This window comes from Lytechinus variegatus, chromosome 6 (assembly GCF_018143015.1).
Source record: "Lytechinus variegatus isolate NC3 chromosome 6, Lvar_3.0, whole genome shotgun sequence".
Taxonomy (NCBI): domain Eukaryota; kingdom Metazoa; phylum Echinodermata; class Echinoidea; order Temnopleuroida; family Toxopneustidae; genus Lytechinus; species Lytechinus variegatus.
The window spans coordinates 18,055,917-18,073,188 of NC_054745.1; the positions used below are offsets into that span (position 1 = coordinate 18,055,917).

Genomic DNA, 17,272 nt, shown 5'->3' on the forward strand with positions numbered 1-17,272 from the left:
GAATCATATTGATTTTAAAACTTTATCGTTTATATATTAGCGAATTTTTAAATGCTATTTTCTTTGATTGTGGTCGATGACCTCGTGTCGTATGGTCAATGTTCTGTAATCGTTCATCTTATGCTATGTGATAATCGTTGCTTTTGTGTTGGGTTTTACTTTACAATATTCTATGCCTTATTGATGTCAAAACGTTTGTCATTCGTCTTTATGCCTCGATTGATTCTTTAATCTAAAAACAAACCATTTTGAACGGAATTTGAATAACCGAGATCAGAACACAAGGGTTAGTTAGCTTTTGATAGGATTATATACATTGTAAAATTGTTTGATTATTATTCAATTTCATTGGCTGAAATGCAGGTTTGTTCCTCTACATTTTGTGTACCGTGACCTTTTTGTTCACCTTGTATACGTGCATATATCACAGATCGGCAATCGAACTCTAACGCTGCCTCTGTCAAAGTCAACAGAAATTCCAGTCAAGAAATCAATCTAGAAGACCATGGAATATCAATGTACCTTCCTCCTGGAGCGGTTCCACCTGATGTTTCTTGTCAGATCACCCTAACCATCTGTAGAGAAAATACCTGTGTAGATATCACTGAAGGTGAATCAATGGCCTGCTATGGGATCAAGTGTGACCCTCAACCCTTGATCTTCAACCAACCTGTTACGATCACTATACCACACTCTTCCTTGGTCGTCCATCCAGAGCAAGTAAAACCAGACATCGTTTGTCGTGTGTGGGACTCTATCAAGGGTAAGTCCATGAAGATTGATATTGGAGTAAAACAATATACGTATTATTGGTAACTGTACAGTAAATCATTTAGGTTTTTTTTCTTAAAATGACTTTGACGCTAACCTATATATATAAACCATATATCAAATTTGACATTTTTAAGATCATCACTACAATCAGTAAAATTATAAGTGGCAGCGTTCGTAATCATTCGCACTATCAACGGTGTGGTGCCGGCCGAGTGGTCTAAGCCGCCCGAATACACATTGAAAGTCCGGGTTTCGATTCCTGGCACGGTCCTTAATTGACAAAGGCGTATTTCCATGCGTTTCTTTTTTTTTATCTTGGATCAAAGGAATGAAAATGCTTTGTGCATTATTGATAATGTGTTCACGTGTTTGTTATAGAAACAAATTAACAGCGCATTGTCATCATTCAATATATCAGCTTCCTTAAGCAGGTAATTATTTCACTTATAATACCGTTCCTGATATTTATACAATTTATAACCATTATGACTTTCTGAAAGTCGTGATGAGGTGAATTTCATTGATCTTTTCTCTCTTCGGTATTGGTAAAACAAGATCTACCGAAAACTCTAAGGAAGCAATCATCCAGCTCACCAGACACATCACCATACTGCAGACTTTACGAAAGACATCTTGAGCTGTACATTGGCCACTGTGCAGAGTGGTGGGTTCTGATTCCACTCGAACAACAGGTGATTCGACAGCGGATAATGTGTACTCCATACGTCCCAGACAGGATCAAAAGAGGACAAGAGCTTGCAGTTAATCTTCAGTTGTGTAACGACCTACCTGGAAACGAAGCGGTCAGTATTAAACATCGTCACTCCATATAAGTTCAGAATTATCATTCATTCGCCAAATAAATACAGCTCTGAAAACCCGAAGACCTTTATCATTTGAGAAATTGTTGATTGATGAATTTCCACCCTCCAGCCATATGAGGTGAATGTTCGCGGGTAGAACAAAATTACTTGAATGCTATTGGTTGACGTGATGATTGAAGCGCTCTGAACCATTTCACCATTAATGATAGTATTATTATTATTGTTATCATTTTTAATATAATTATCACTGTCATAATCAGTATTGCTCTTATCATCACAATTATTTAAGATAATTCTGCTTAAAGATATTAGCACCGTTGTAAATAAAAACCAGGATTTTTTTACAATTACCTCAGGTAAAGTAAACTTTTCACATCTGTAATTGCATGTTGGTAATAACATCAATACACCATATCAATCATTTCAACGGTTGTGTTGGCTCAGCTGGTAGAGAGTCCGATTCACAAACGGCGGGAAGTCGGGAGCTCCGGCCGCGTCAGACAAATATATAGCGCTGCCGCGCCGAAGGTCAATTGGGCAGGCAAAATTAGTTTTCGGAGTTTTTGTACTTCAGATTTCTAGTTAGAATTATAAAATATGGATTTTGATATTTTTTATAATTTTTTGATAATTGAAATAAAATACAATCGTAATCATCTTTGTAGGCAACACAAGAGGAGTCGAGACAACAATCTTACCACAGATGTCATCGCTCGGTCCCTTTCAATGTTGAAACAAAGGCTGGTGACGTCACAATCACGTGCCATCGTGAGGGAGGAGAAATTGAGAGCCAGGTAATTAAGCTTCAGGAACTTATTTGATAATCGTAAAACAAATAAGGTGCTCTTAGCAATCAGGCTCCTTGTTAGCATGAAACTGATCCTAAAGCGATTTAAAGTACTCACAAAATAAGGCATACGGAGATGTGCCGCTAGAATGGGTCGCTTTTTTGGACCCCCCCCCCCTAACATGCGGTATGGTTTTATGCTGGAAATTCCCTAAACATTGCCCCAATTTTTAGATACATGGGTCCATGGCCCCTGTTTTAAAATACTGGGCTTAAACATGGGTCCATATTCTCCTCCTTTAGTGATAACTTCTTTGAATCGTAGCCATGGCGTGTTTTCCTTCAGCAAGAAATTCATCCACACTGTGCTGCACTCGACCCAGGTGAGGTGAATGGGTACCCGGCAGGAGTAATTCCATGCATGCACTGGGCGCCGGTGATGGTAGCTCGAGCTAAAGCCGGGGTAATAATAGCAGCGCTTTGTATCCTCTGGCAAAAAGCGCTTTATAAATCCAGCTATTATTATTATTATTATTATTATTATATTTTTTAATTTTTGCTTGTCAAAATTTACATCAATAACTGGGATATACCCATTTGATTTGCTAGTTCATTACGATGAACCTGCGTGCCGAATATAGAGTACACAACTTTTCCTGCGCGCGCGCTGCATCTCCCTACCAACGCACTATCCCAAGATCGTCGCGCAATTTGGCGTCCATTTCCTCTTTTACTTTCGCCTGCGGTCGAGTGCAGTCGCAAGCTAAGTACACTCTCAAAATTGCATTTCTGTTTTCCGTTTGGATTCTTTTTGTGCAATTCTTCCCTTATTTCAATCTTATTTTCTCTCATCTAAGATTGTTATAGGATTATCACGTCGCGCGGAGCTTCCGTGATATTATTTTAACGTTTCTTGTCCCTCTTCGTGAGTTTGTTTTTAAAGATACGTTTCTCACAGGCGGGTTGTCTTCACCTCTCCGCCCCATAGCTCCGCGCCTTCCTGCTCGGGCGTTGTCTTCGCTCCTTTTTAATTCTTTAAATCTTTTTATTCACTGACTTCTTCGTTTATACGACTCGTCGTGAATTTAATTGATTTATTTCTCCACAGATAGGTTCTGTAGGACGTTAGGAGCGTCGTATTCCAGCCTCGTTTCAAGTTCTTTGTCTCTTGTTTCGAGTTAGTTGATTGTTCTTTTGTTTCAATCAATCCTTTGTTCTTGTATTTATTAATTGAATTAATTGGTTAATTGATTAATTAATTAATTGATTGATTCTTTTAATTCTTGACTTGCTCCTTTGCCTCGATTCAAGTTCTTTGTTTCTTGTTTCGAGTTAGTTGATTGTTCTTTTGTTTCAATCAATCCTTTGTTCTTGTGTTTATTAATTGATTAATTATTCAATTAATTAAAAAAAAATTATTTTCTTTCCTTCACAAGAATACTTAGATTTTTTTTAGGAAGCCGTCTCCTGTCAGCGTTCGTCGCCTTTGGCTCGGCCTTCCTTCTCGGGAAAGCTATCTTTGTTTTTCCCCCTTTCCTTTTCAAGTCAGCTACCGGTCTCTGGACTTATAAATTTTTTTTTTCTTAAACTTCTTGTTTATAAAAAAAAAGAAAAAAAAAAGAAAGGGAATCTTGCTCCCCTTTTTTCCTTAGCTGATCCTCACCTCAAGAAAAATTATTTTTTCTTTTGAACAGGTGGACACAAAAAAAAAAAAAAAATTAGTGTTTTCTTCTTTTTAGATGCTTCCCCCCTTCCTTCTTTTCAGAATTTTGGCGGAAGCAGATTCTTGTTGTGATAATCAAATAATTAATTTTTCTAACGGACTTCAGGGACAGTGTCTCTTAATAATTCTTAATTATTACTGTTTCCTTTGTTCTGGGATTTTACCTTGTATCATCCTTGTGAGATCCGTTTTTGACTCTCAAAAGTCCGCTTTTTGAGGTCCTTGTCTTACTACTAGATCACCCTACGGCAATAATGAGCCTTCGGACTCTCTTTCTGAAGAGCCTCAGGCGACTGCTGTTTCGGGGCCCGACACCGGGGTCTTATCCCCCACCACAGGTAGTATAGATAGCGAGAACAGAGTCAGAGCCCCGTGGGCTCTCAAAGGGGTGGAACCGTGGACGCGCGTTCACGTGCCCCGCTTAATAAGGGTGGAACCGTGGATTTGCGACCACGTGCCCGCACGGTGATGGCCAAGGCTTCCGTCCCGGAACCTGAACCTTATTGGGGAGCGTCGCACTAGTACAGAAAACGGCGACTCCTCTAGGGCTGTCAGACCCACCGGCCATCGGGTCACCTAAAGTCCGGGGGAGAGCACGGGTCTCTCCACCCGGCAAAGACTAGGCTCGATGCCGTGTAAGACCCCTCTAGGGAGCGTCGGCAAAGGGCTACCAGCCCCTAGTCGGAAGAGGCACCTGAGTCCGACCGTGTCGGACTCTCAATTCAATCTGACGCCGTCAGATTCGGCCGACGCCTCCTCTCGCTCGGCTAGCTCTCCCCGTGGGAGAGCTAAGGAGAGGAAGACAGGCGCAGTCCAGTCTCTGGTCCAGCCTCTGGTCCAGCGTCTGGTCCTCGGCTGGCTCTCCCTGTGGGAGAGCTAAGGAGAGGAAGACAGGCGCAGCCCAGCCTCTTGTCCCTTCTTCCGCTCCGGCGCCGGAGCAACCGAAGAAGAAGAAAAGAAGAAGAGGAGAACCACAGACGTAAGCCCCGCTCCGTCGGGCGGTCTGTCCTCTGATTCTTTTGATGGCCAGGCCTCTCAGCTTCTCAAGCTAATCTAGAGTGCCCTCCAGCACTGCGGGTTTTTACCCCCAGGCTTGCCTGCTTCAGCCGACGGTACTACCAACCGAGCGGATCAAGCAGACACCGGCCATCCAACACACCTCGGAGAGTCACCGGCAATATCATGTTTTGCCGGCTCACGCACCTGCAAGGGAAATTCCCGCTAATACACAGGTGCTATCGACATACGGGCGTCGCCCGCCATTATGTCACCAGACTCCCGATCATTATACCCTCTTCTGCCCCCCGGCGGGGGCCGCATAGAAGAGAAGAAGAAAAAGAAATTCTAGGTCGCTAACCCCGCTGTGCGGGCAGACCTTCCCTTCTGATTCTTGTGCCGACGGCCAGGCGTCGTAACTTCATGTTACAACAGAACGCCCTCGAGCACCACGGATCTTCATCCTAATGCTCTCTGTCAGCTAAAACCGCCGTGTCGAGCACCAGCAGGTCAAGCAGACAGTCGCTCATCGTCACTCTCACCTCGGAGAGTCACCGGCAATATGATTCGCCGGCCCACGCACCTGCAAGGGAAATCCCCGCTAATACACAGGTGCTATCGACATACGGGCGTCGCCCGCCACTATGTCGCCAGACTCCCGATGATTGTTCCCTCTTCTGCCCCCGGGGGGGCCGCACAGAAGAGGAAGAACAAGAAGAAAGTCTAGGTCGCTAACCCCGCTGTGCGGGCAGACCTTTCCTTCTGATTCTTGTGCCGACGGCCAGGCGTCGTAACTTCATGTTACAACAGAACGCCCTCGAGCATCACGGATCTTTATCCTCATGCTCCCTGTCAGCTAAAACCGCCGTGTCGAGCACCGGGCAGGTTAAGCAGACATTCGCCATCTTGCACCTCGGAGAGTCACCGGCGATTTCATGATTCGCCGGCTCACGCACCTGCAAGGGAAATCCCCGCTAATACACAGGTGTTATCGACATACGCCCTCCATTATGTCACCTGGGCCCGTATTCCATAAACGAGATAAGCATGCTTAAGTCAAAAATCTAAGCATTTTGTCTTATATTTCTGTCTAAGATAAAACTCTTAGCCAAAACGCATATTCCATAAAGAATTGGCTAAGAATTTTGTCTTAGAATTTGGCTAAGAGGTTTTGCGCAACTAAGACAGATATAGAATGAATGGCTAAGTAACTTTTCTTAAAACTGCAGATTCTGTATTTCATAAATACAACATGGCTAAGAATTTAGCCCTAACTTTAAGACAGCTGTGAGTTGTCTTAATTGTATTACCTTCGAGGTAATTCAGCCAACAAAATTTTACAATTTATACCTATATTGCATTTCGAGCTCCTACTTCATTTTTTAAACCGATTTTCATGAAATTTTGAACACACATTGGTCTTAAGGTAAGGAGGTGGAAGATGTTTTTCTTTTTCAGAAATTGTGTTGCCATGGTAACAATATATTATGGCCAAAATTTTGCCGTTTAAAATACTTCTTTAATTTTCTACCAATTCTCATGAAAGATAGCTCACACATTGGATTTGAGGAAAGATGTGCAAGACACATTAATGCATGTGTCAGAAAATGTGTTGCCATGGTAACGGTATATAATGGCAAAAATTATGTATAAATCTTACTACTTCCTCAGTTTTTAACCAATTTTCCTGAAATGTGGCACAAACATTAGTCTTGATGTGAAAATGTGCAAAACATATTTTATGCCTATATAAAAAATTGTGTTGCCATGGTAACAAAAAATACCAAATATAAATGAAAATCTTGTGATTGAATTACTTTATCAGTTTTCAACTGGTCTATTCTCCTAAATACTTGGCATACACATTAGTCTTGAGTTCAAGATGTCTAAGACATATTTTTGCCGGTATCAAAAATCGTGTTGCCATGGTAACATATTATTTAACGAAAATCTTGTAGTTCGAACTCCTTCATCTTTTTCAACCAATGCTCATGAAATTTGGCACACACATCAGTCTTGAGTTAAAAATGTGCAAGAATATTTTTTGTCTGTATCAGAAATCGTGTTGCCAAGGCAAGGTAACAACATATTATATTTGAAATTAGGTGAAAATCTTGTGGTCTGAAACCCTTTTTATTTTTCAACCAATTCTTACAAAAGTTGGCTCACACATTGATTTTGAGGTATAGATCTGCAAAACATAGTCTATATTGGAAAATTTGTTGCATGAACCCATTTTTCTGTGGCCGGTCGAGACAAGTATTTCCTAATAAAACCAATATTTCGCAATTGGTAGCGAACTGATCTACAAATATAAGAAATGTGATTAGACATGTGAGAATCAAAAACTAGGCCTATACCGAGATTGCGACAAGAACTTGACAGATTTACAGTGAGGCCAGAAAATGAGATTGAGTCGATGTGGATTTTACTAAGATGTACCGGTACTTTGGAGCCAAAAAGAAAAAATTCACATTTGGCTGGATTCAACTTAATGCTAGATCCCTAGCCTACTTCCTTTTTGAATAGATCTAGACTAGCCTACATTTACTATTTTTAAAAACTAGAATCTATATTTTGATAGAGTCTACAAGTCTCTACTCTAGATCTCGACCTATAACTATGAACACCTAGATTGATATAGTTCTACTTCTACTAGATCTAGATAGCTTTTAGTCTTATTTTTCGTCTAGATCTAGGCCTACGTTAGAGATTCTAGATCAAACAGTAGACTAGTCTGAGATCAGCCAGTCCTAACGTTAGGGCTACCGGCTAGGCTAGAAATAGAATCTAGAATGAATTTGAAGTATAGCCATAATAGGCTAGGCCGCCTAGACCTGAAGTAAATTTTTATATAAATCTAGGCCCCAGTCTAGACTGAGCTGTTGGTCTACTACTAGGCTTTACTTAAGGCCTGTTTTCTAGAAACCTAGATCTAAACAAACTCCCCAAAATGTATAAATTAATATCCCCCTCCAAAAAAATAAATGGACCTGAAGTAGACCTAGGCCTAGTCCTAGATCTACTTGGAATCTACATAGATGTCTAGGTCAGGACTAGGCCTAGATCTAACTAGTTTAGGCGTAGTTGGCAAGCAATGCATAGCGATAGGCCTAGCAGTAGCACTGTATGTCTGTAGACAGGAATAACCGTCGTTTCTGGGAATTTATTTAAAAGTTTCTGACATTTACTGTCATATCACATTGGTGAGATTAGGATCTAGGCCAACGTAATGTTGTTAGACTGCCAAGTGTCGTACTCGTACTTTAACAGAAAAATCAAAATACAGTCGGGGACAGAAGCTTTTGGTCTAGGCTAGGCCTAACTCTAAGTCAGATCTATTCTAGTCCTACATGTAAATCTATCCCTGTCCTAAGTAAGGCTAAGCCAGGCTAAGTCCTGAATGTTGTTCTAGGCCTAGACCAATACTAATATACCTAGGTCTATATGATGTATTATTATATAGCTTCAGTCTCGGTTGCTCCACTATGTCTATGGCATGCCGCTACTACTAACAAAGTTACGTTTTGCAGCCTTCATAAAAAGGTAAAAAAAGTAAAAAAAACAATGTTTAATTCTCCTCCAAACGGATATTATAGATCTAATTGGGCCTAGGCTAGATCTAGGCCTAATGTTAGACCCAAGACTAGTCTCAAAAGTTACAAAAGTTTTCTCTTAGGGGGCCTAGGTCTACTTAAACTGAAGTTAGAGTAAAGATGTCGAGAGGAATATATTCAATTTATATTTTGACAAACAATACATGAAAAGTAATATATGGGACTGATACACAAAAAAAACTGCAAGTCACTCGGTTTGGGATTGAAATGTTTTGGTAATTAACAAAAATATAGATATGTTGAATTAAAAATTCTTACCATATATGTGTGATGAATGCTCTTCTCTTACTACAATAGTTGTAATTAGTTTCAATAAAATCCAAATTTTTAAGAAAAAACAACTTTAGTCACATTTTTGCAAGTTTGTTGCAGTGACCTCTGCAGCAATTTATCATTAAGAAGGTCACTGAAGGTCATAGAATTTGAGACTTTGGCTTAGCCATATCGCCTGACTTGAGACAAATGTCTTAAGTTTATGGAATATCGCTAGGGAAGATTTCTTAGACAAGCAAAATGCTAAGACAAATTGCTAAGACTTAAGCAAAAATCTTATCTCGTTTATGGAATACGGGCCCAGACTCCCGATATTTGTGGGTAAGGCGTCGCACATACTCCCATGAGCAGTGCGGGTAATTCACCCACGCTTCATATCAGCTTCAGCCGCCTTGCTAAGCACTGTGCGGCTCAAGCAATCACCTGTCCTCTCACACCGGGCATTTATTGAAACGCTGTTCACCTACACGGTGACCCCCGTTTCTATGCAGGTGCTTCCGACATACGGCTTTCAAGCATCAATATGTCGGCAAGCTCTCGGTGACCGACGGCTGGACGTTGCATCCGTTCAGGCTGCATCTATGCGTCCCCGAGCATTACGGTTTCTTATCCTCGTGTTCTCCGTCATTATAAGACCGCCGCGGTCTTATTGCCGGCGTCGGGTATTGAGCGGATTGAGACTTCTCTCGCCAACCCGCACTCCGGGGAGCCATCGGCGAGTTACCTGCATGGGTATTCCCCCTTTTTATGCAGGTACTCCCGAATTCGCCCTCTACGTCAAGCCCACGTACGGCGACGACTCCTTCAGCGGTAACTCTCTCCATTCTACCCCCTAAGCGGGCCCGTAGATTGGAGGTAAGAATCTCTTACATACCGCATGCCGCACTTCTCTCGTGAGAATGTTTGGCTGCTTTGAGGGGGCAACCTATCACGTCCGCGGACCGTCCGCCCAGGCGACGGGACCGTCGGTTTCTGGCCTGAACCTCACTTTCTATTCGAAAGTAAGGGTGCCCTGTCTTACTTAGCTCCTAACATTGCAAGGCCAGAGTCAGGGCTAGTACAGACACCCGTCCTCCAGCGATCGCCGCTGAAGAGAGGGCGACTCCGATATGAGCACCATCACCGCTCAGCGGTATGTCTCACTACCTCATAGCTCTCCGAACTTATGAGTATGTATATCGGATCTGAATGTCACGGCGATTAAAAGTTCTCCTGTGCTTAGTAATCGCTACGCCTTCACCACCCGGTGCATTATGGTTATGTTAACCTATTGTCTCGTATTCGGGCGGCTCGTTCGAGCCCTGCCCGAGCTGCCATCACCGGTCGTCCAGCCGGACACCGCCGAAAGCACCCGCACCGAATACCTGGAGGGAATCAGCTTTTCATATGCTAGATATCCCTCCTGTTGACATTCACAGCTGTTCCCCGAGTCCTTCCGGTCGGGTAAGCATCATCTCGGAGGAAAGAAACCGCCGTACATCTCATGAGATTATTGGCTATGTACGTGCGTTCAAGCTTGTTTAAAGCCCCAGACTTCTCTGTCGGCATTCTATGCCTACTTTCTGGGCACACCCACCGTACCGGGTCGGCGAGTTTACACCAAACTGTACGCCTCCAGACCATCGGTCGAGCTCTAACAGTCTATCTTATAGACTGCCCTCTATGTGGGTCAAGCTTGCGGGCGTCTCCGCCGTTTCCTCCTTGTGTGGAGTGGTCTACGGTGGATGTCTTACCGTGCCCATTTGTCGAACCGTCTTCTTATTTAGAAGCTTTTTCACTCGGCACACTCGAGTCGCCTCGCATGCTGCTTTCATCCTCCCTCCATGCAATGCATGTGGCCATGGTCACCGCACGACCGAGGATGATGTAACCGTGGATGCATGTATGCTTATGCCTACCTAACCACAATCACTACGACCCGCTTTTTCTCGGGCCGACTGTGGATGAGTCTCTCCATGTAAGTGATTTACTTCACTGGAGTTCTTCTTTTAGAAACTTAGATGCTCATCCCCCACTGCTTAGGGCGTCATTTTTGCCGCCCCCCGCAGCTTTTTGGAACTCCTTATTCTCCGATATCGGACTGTTCCACGCTGCCGCAACCGGCGCCGGCGGTGCTTGCTCTTACGATCACCTGAGAGACCAGGCCTTGTGGCTGTTTTCATAAACAACTGGTTCTCACCGCAGACTGATGGAAATTTTTGTGATTATTTTCCTCAAGTCTCCCTCCTCCTTCGCTTGTTTCTTCAAGCGAGGACATCGACACTCTTAGCCAGTTTCCGTCCCGAACTTGATAGGACAGGGCCGTTGCTACCTCATTCGATTCCGTTGGGAACGTAACTGTTGAGGTATCATATCTGGCGATGTCTGTTCGTTAGAACATCTCTTGATTGTCGCCTTCACGTAGGATCATGACAGAGACTTTTCGCCAGCTCCCTCTGGCGTACACTTGCTGCTGCTAGGGATTCCCCCGCCCGGCGGTCATCCATCGCAGCCTAGCCTCACGGGCTCTCTCGGCAATGGTGGCTTGAGCCAAGCCACCTCTTCCACCGCGGGCACTGCACCCTCAGATGGGTGCTTCAATCAGTACGGGAGAAAGGGAATCCTGAGTTCTCTCTCGATCACTCGGTCTATCACACCTTTGTCGTGATGTGTACCGCGCTGTTTCTCTGACACGCCCGGTTGAGCTATTTTAACCAGACTGCTTTATTCTACATAGGCAGCAGGTCCGCGGCATTTCTTATTAAAAGGATGGCACTCAGTCGCTTTCTCGACCCTTGACTGCCTTACGAGTGGTTTTCTTCTTAAATCCCTACTCTCCGTCGTTCCTAGTCCCCTTCGGACCGCTAGTAACTTTCTGCCACAGCTCTCTTTAACAGAATTCTGCAGATGTTCTGCCCTCACGCATTTGAGACAGATATCGAATTCTGGGCGCTTTCTCCCACGCGGAGGCTTCTGAGATCTCTCGCCTTCTCAGATTGTTCGATTGATCACTTACTGAGCCTTAAAGCTTCAGTTTTCCGATCACGATTCTTGTTGAAATTTTCAACAAATTCCGAATTTTACGCTCTTGTCAGCTGGTGATGTTGTTCTCCTGACACTAGGCCGAGGGCCCATGATACTTAGTATCATTCTTCTTGGGCTCTTTCTTGGAATCGTCGTTCACGACTTCTCGAGGTCCGCCTATTGACGCCCCTCTTTCCTTCACTCCTTGCTCTTAAGGACTTCTTCACATGAGGCTTTATCGCCTCCCCTGTCCGTAAGGCAACGGCCTTTGTGTCTTCATCTCCCTATTTTTACGCACTTCTTAGTCTAGACATGCCTCCCTTCACGTTGAATCCGTGTTGGTCTAGCAAATCAAATGGGTATATCCCAGTTATTGATGTAAATTATGAAAATACTTACCATGATTTTCTTATTTACGAGATAACTGGATATACCCATTTGAACCCTCCCTCCTACCCCTCGCCTTGTGTGACAACATGTCTTGCCCGCAGGCTCATGAGAGGAAATGGACGCCAAATTGCGCGACGATCTTGGGATAGTGCGTTGGTAGGGAGATGCAGCGCGCGCGCAGGAAAAGTTGTGTACTCTATATTCGGCACGCAGGTTCATCGTAATGAACTAGCAAATCAAATGGGTATATCCAGTTATCTCGTAAATAAGAAAATCATGGTAAGTATTTTCATATTTTAATAAATCCCTTATAATGGGTACCCTTTTAGCCAAAATGACCCGTAAATATGGGTATGGGTTTTGTACCTTCACCCGCACACCCCCGTCCTAACCAATTCTAAGTATCCCCTTGCCAGGGGGCTCCTAGAGAGTAGAAATCATTTACTAACGTATGCTTACTTTCCACGGAGACAGGGATTCCTTTCATTTATTTGCCCCCCGAGATTTCTACTTTCCTTAAAGATCTGGCCCTAAATCATTTAAATGGGATGCAACTTTATTTCCGACATTTCTACGTTATCGATTTCAATTCAATTTCAATTTATTTCATTTTCAACAGAACAAAGTAATGTATCGAAATAATTACAATGAACTTATACAGACAAAATAAATTGAGGCATGTACAATTAATGATATTTACCTATAACTTAAAGTAAAACATTTCATGTGTAAACAAGAATTCATTAACATAACGTTACGGATGCATGCGTCCGTAACGTTGGCAAAGAACAATGAGAAACAAGATGACAGCGTCAAGTCCCACCCCCCGTCTTTTCATAATATTTTTCTCGTTTTTTAAATGAATTCTTGTTTAAAAATGAAATCGATAGCGTAGGAACGTCGGAAATGAAGTTATATCCCACTTATATGTTTAAGGGCTAGTTCTTTTAAGTTAAAAATCTCGGGGGCGAAAGTTTCTGTTTTGGGGGCGGTACACGTACATGAATGGGAAGTAATTCCTGGCTCCGTGGAGAGTAAGCATACGTTAGTAAATTATTTCTACTCTCTAGGAGCCTCCTGGCTATCCCCCCCCCCCCCCGGTTTAAATAATCCTTTTTTGGGTGGTGGATTAAAGCCTGTCCAAACGGCACAGCCTCTTGGTGGTTTATGCATTTCTATTCTGCAGCTGTATTTTTTCCCAACAGATCGTTTCTCTTAGGGACCTTCTAGCCAAGATAAACCAATGTATATCAATATACGTTCCACCCAGTGAGGACGATCTAAACTTTGCAGTGATTACCATAACGATTACACAGGCTGGGAAGCTTGGAATATCACGATCTATTGCCTTTGTCATCAGATATACAGGTAGAATTTCATGCTTGATAATTCAATGATAAAATGTTATGTTTCTTATTTTAATCACCAAAGAGTTGGATAAGGGTATGGATTCAAAAATTACCCGCCATGTTATTCAGCTCCATGAACTAATTAATGAACGGTATTAAACCATTTTTCATAACAAGGTGTAGGGGAAGGCGGGGTAAGTTGAGCATAGGGGCAAGTTGAGCCACCAGCCCCAGGCCAATAATGAATGAGTCAGACATTGTGGCGGTGTCATGTATTGATGACCCATAGCATAACCCCTAACCCCACCATATTGTTTTCATCTTTGAAACAAAAAGCAGTTTTTTTAGAGGGAAAAATATGAATTTCAGCCAAAAAAGTAAAAAAGAGTGTGAAATAGATAAGTGCTTTATAAACACACACGTCTTTAGATATAATAAAGACATGATAACAACATTATTAGTCCAGGTATGGATCTTCATTCCTGTCATAGTCTTTTATATGATGGATGCATAATAAATGTGTGGATACAAAATTATCGCACTAAGTTCGGACTGGGGTAAGTTGAGCCAAACAGCATGGGGCAAGTTGAGCCATGGTAATTCCTATGGTAATGTATCTTAAAAAAAAACAAACCATAAAAATCGATGGAAATGCTGGCTGAAAGGAGCAAATTTACATGACTGCTCTTTTCCTTTTAAAGGATGTTAGTATTTATAGAGAATTAGCAAGTGAAAAGACTTTAAACAAAAAATATGACATGCCGGTCCTCCCCCATACATTTTGTACATAGTTTTTGTGGCTCAACTTACCCCAGAAGGTGGCTCAAACTTACCCCATATATGGGGCAAGTTGAGCCATTTGACATCGTTTTTTTCAAAGGTCACGATGACTTTCAGTGTGGGGATAGAAAGTTATATATAGGTAAACAATATTTCAAAAGAATTAAATTTCAAGGCAAGGTACTTATTTCGACAAGATTATTAATCATATCAATTTTAACATGCAAAAAGCAAAAACTGTCACAACTTACCCCGCCTTCATAATCCTTTGACACTATCGCTGACAACAAAAAGCATATTTTTAGATAATGAAATAAAGAGAAGTATTATCATTGTAAACAGAAAACACAGTGGAATGTTCGTTTTATGTCTCTTCATTTTCTCTCTGTGTTAGATGGACCTGTGTGCGAATTTCCCTCCGAACAGACAGATCTCACTAGGTAGGTTTCCATCCATTAACGTGTTTTTCTTTTTCTCTTCCTTTTTGAGGAAACTCAGATATTTGTTTAGAAAAAAAAGATTTATTTAATTTCAGGTAATATGCTTGTTGACTCGATTAGACGGATAAAGACATCAATAATAATTATGATCGTGAACTTTCAGTCAGGTTCTCAAAACGGCAACGTTTGAACGAAGGGTTTTAAAATACAGTGACACGCCGTGGATGTATATGTGATATAGCAAGTGAAAACGATTTTAAAATATAGTAATTTAGATTAATTAATATTAAATAGCAGTTCTTTGATATTTCAGCCATGCCTTTTATTTTCATCCATCTTCTAGGACGCTAGAAGAAGTAAAGAACAGTGACCTTCAATCTGACATAGACATTCTAACAATAGCCCAGACAATGGACGTAAATCAGTTCTATGATTTGGGCATTGCTCTTGGCTTCACCATAGCTGAGTTGGATCGGGTAGAGTATAAAAGATCCCGAGATAGGCAGCAAGCTACATACGACATGCTTGTGGTATGGAGAGGGAGACAAGCATCTACCCAAGCAGCAAAGAATACCCTCATCACAATTATAGAATCATTCAACTCATCTTCAAATGATACAACTTTACCAGGTTTGAGTTTGTGTTTGTTGATTTTACTTTGGTTTCAGTCTTCGTTTTTATAATAACTGTTGTATCTAAGGAGATTGATAAGAATCATTTGTGTTACTAGTTTCAGAATAATTACTTTTAGCTGCATGATGTAACTGCATCTTCGTTTGTAAGAAATCGGAAATATTGCTATAAAATGGAGAGTACGGATATCTGACAATATCTTACAATAACAGTAAATTTATTTTGCAAGCATTAATTTATTTTCTCATTATCACAAAAAATAGTTGATAATAACATGCAAATTGAATAGCGTTATCCTTTATTTTCGCTTGTGGATTAAACTATGGATTTCGTCTAGTTTTTCATCGTCCGTAAAGGGTTGAGTAATTATTTTTTACTAGTTTCAGAAAAATGCTTCTAGATTCACGGTGTAACTGCATTTTTGGGGGGTAAAATATTGTTAGAAAAATTGACAGTACGGGTTTTGTCAATTTTTCTCAAGTGGTTCTACCATAACTCTTGTATAAATTACTTGCCAAAATTCTTCATCTCGTTTGTATTTGAAGATTGTATAAGTTTGCATCAGGAACGACATACTAGCTAACATCTAGGCAGCGTACTAATAATTAAAGGATAAGTCCACCCCAACAAAAACTTGATTTGAATAAAAAGAGAAAAATTCAACAAGCATAACACTGACAATTTCATCAAAATCGGATGTAAAATAAGAAAGTTATGGCATTTTAAAGTTTCGCTTATTTTCAACAAAATAGTTTTATGAACGAGCCAGTTACATCCAAATGAGAGAGTTGATGACATCCCTCACTCACTATTTCTTTTGTATTTTATTATATGATATATGAAATATTTTGATTTTCTCGTCATTTTCATGTGAAATGAAGTTTCATTCCTCCCTGAACACGTGGAATTCCATTATTTTAACATTTTGTGCTTCGGGCAAGGAGGTCCTAATCGTCAAATTCGTAAAAATTGAAATATTGTATAATTCAAACAATAAAAAAACAAAAGAAATAGTGAGTGACATCATCGACTCTCTCATTTGGATGTAACTGGCTCGTTCATATAACTATTTTGTTGAAAATAAGCGAAACTTTGAAATGTCGTAACTTTCTTATTTTACATCCGATTTTGATAAAATTTTCAGCATTGTGCTTGTCTGATTTTTCTCTATCATGTCTATTGATTCAAATCAACATTTTTCTGAGGTGGACTTGACCTTTAATTTTATCAGTAAATTTTCTTTCATGAATTGATTTTTCTTTTCTCTTAACATTGCTCCCATCTCGGATTCGGCTACGTCCATCAAGATATTGACCCAACTGAGTAAGTTTTTTTTTTTATTTGCAGTGCGTTTTATTATAGCCAAATGAAATAAGCAGCAACTTCAAAAGTGATATGTGTGACATTCTGCTTTACTAAAAACACTAAAGATTATTATAAATTAGTTAAAACTTTAATTTGTTATTTAAATTACAATACGCAAACTTGTCACATTTCTTAATATTTTGTTTATTTTAAGTTAATGTATGTCATAATGGTAACAATTACTGATAGTGAATTTCATGATTTCAATCCAATGATACAGAGAGATTCCCGACTGTATGCTAATACAATTCTCCCGTCACATTAACAAAGAGAAATTCTATAAGATTGGCAAGCAACTGGGATTTGATGACATAGAGT

At 41.0% G+C, this 17,272-nt stretch overlaps 1 protein-coding gene and 1 long non-coding RNA gene across 2 annotated transcripts; both read left to right on the top strand.

The window, feature by feature from the left end:
• Positions 1 to 450: 450 nt before the first annotated feature.
• Positions 451 to 15,483, top strand: LOC121417609 (the record flags this gene model as incomplete). The annotated part of the gene is made up of 6 exons (XM_041611346.1): positions 451 to 763; positions 1,330 to 1,577; positions 2,264 to 2,392; positions 13,593 to 13,755; positions 14,911 to 14,956; positions 15,300 to 15,483. Coding segments are annotated over exons 1-6 (1,017 nt in total), but the record flags the coding sequence as incomplete, so codon positions are not given.
• A 2-nt stretch (positions 15,484 to 15,485) lies between these two features.
• LOC121417116 lies at positions 15,486 to 17,225 on the top strand. The gene is made up of 3 exons (XR_005970313.1): positions 15,486 to 15,586; positions 16,897 to 16,912; positions 17,175 to 17,225. It is a non-coding gene; the product is annotated as an uncharacterized LOC121417116 (long non-coding RNA).
• The last annotated feature ends 47 nt before the right edge of the window (positions 17,226 to 17,272 follow it).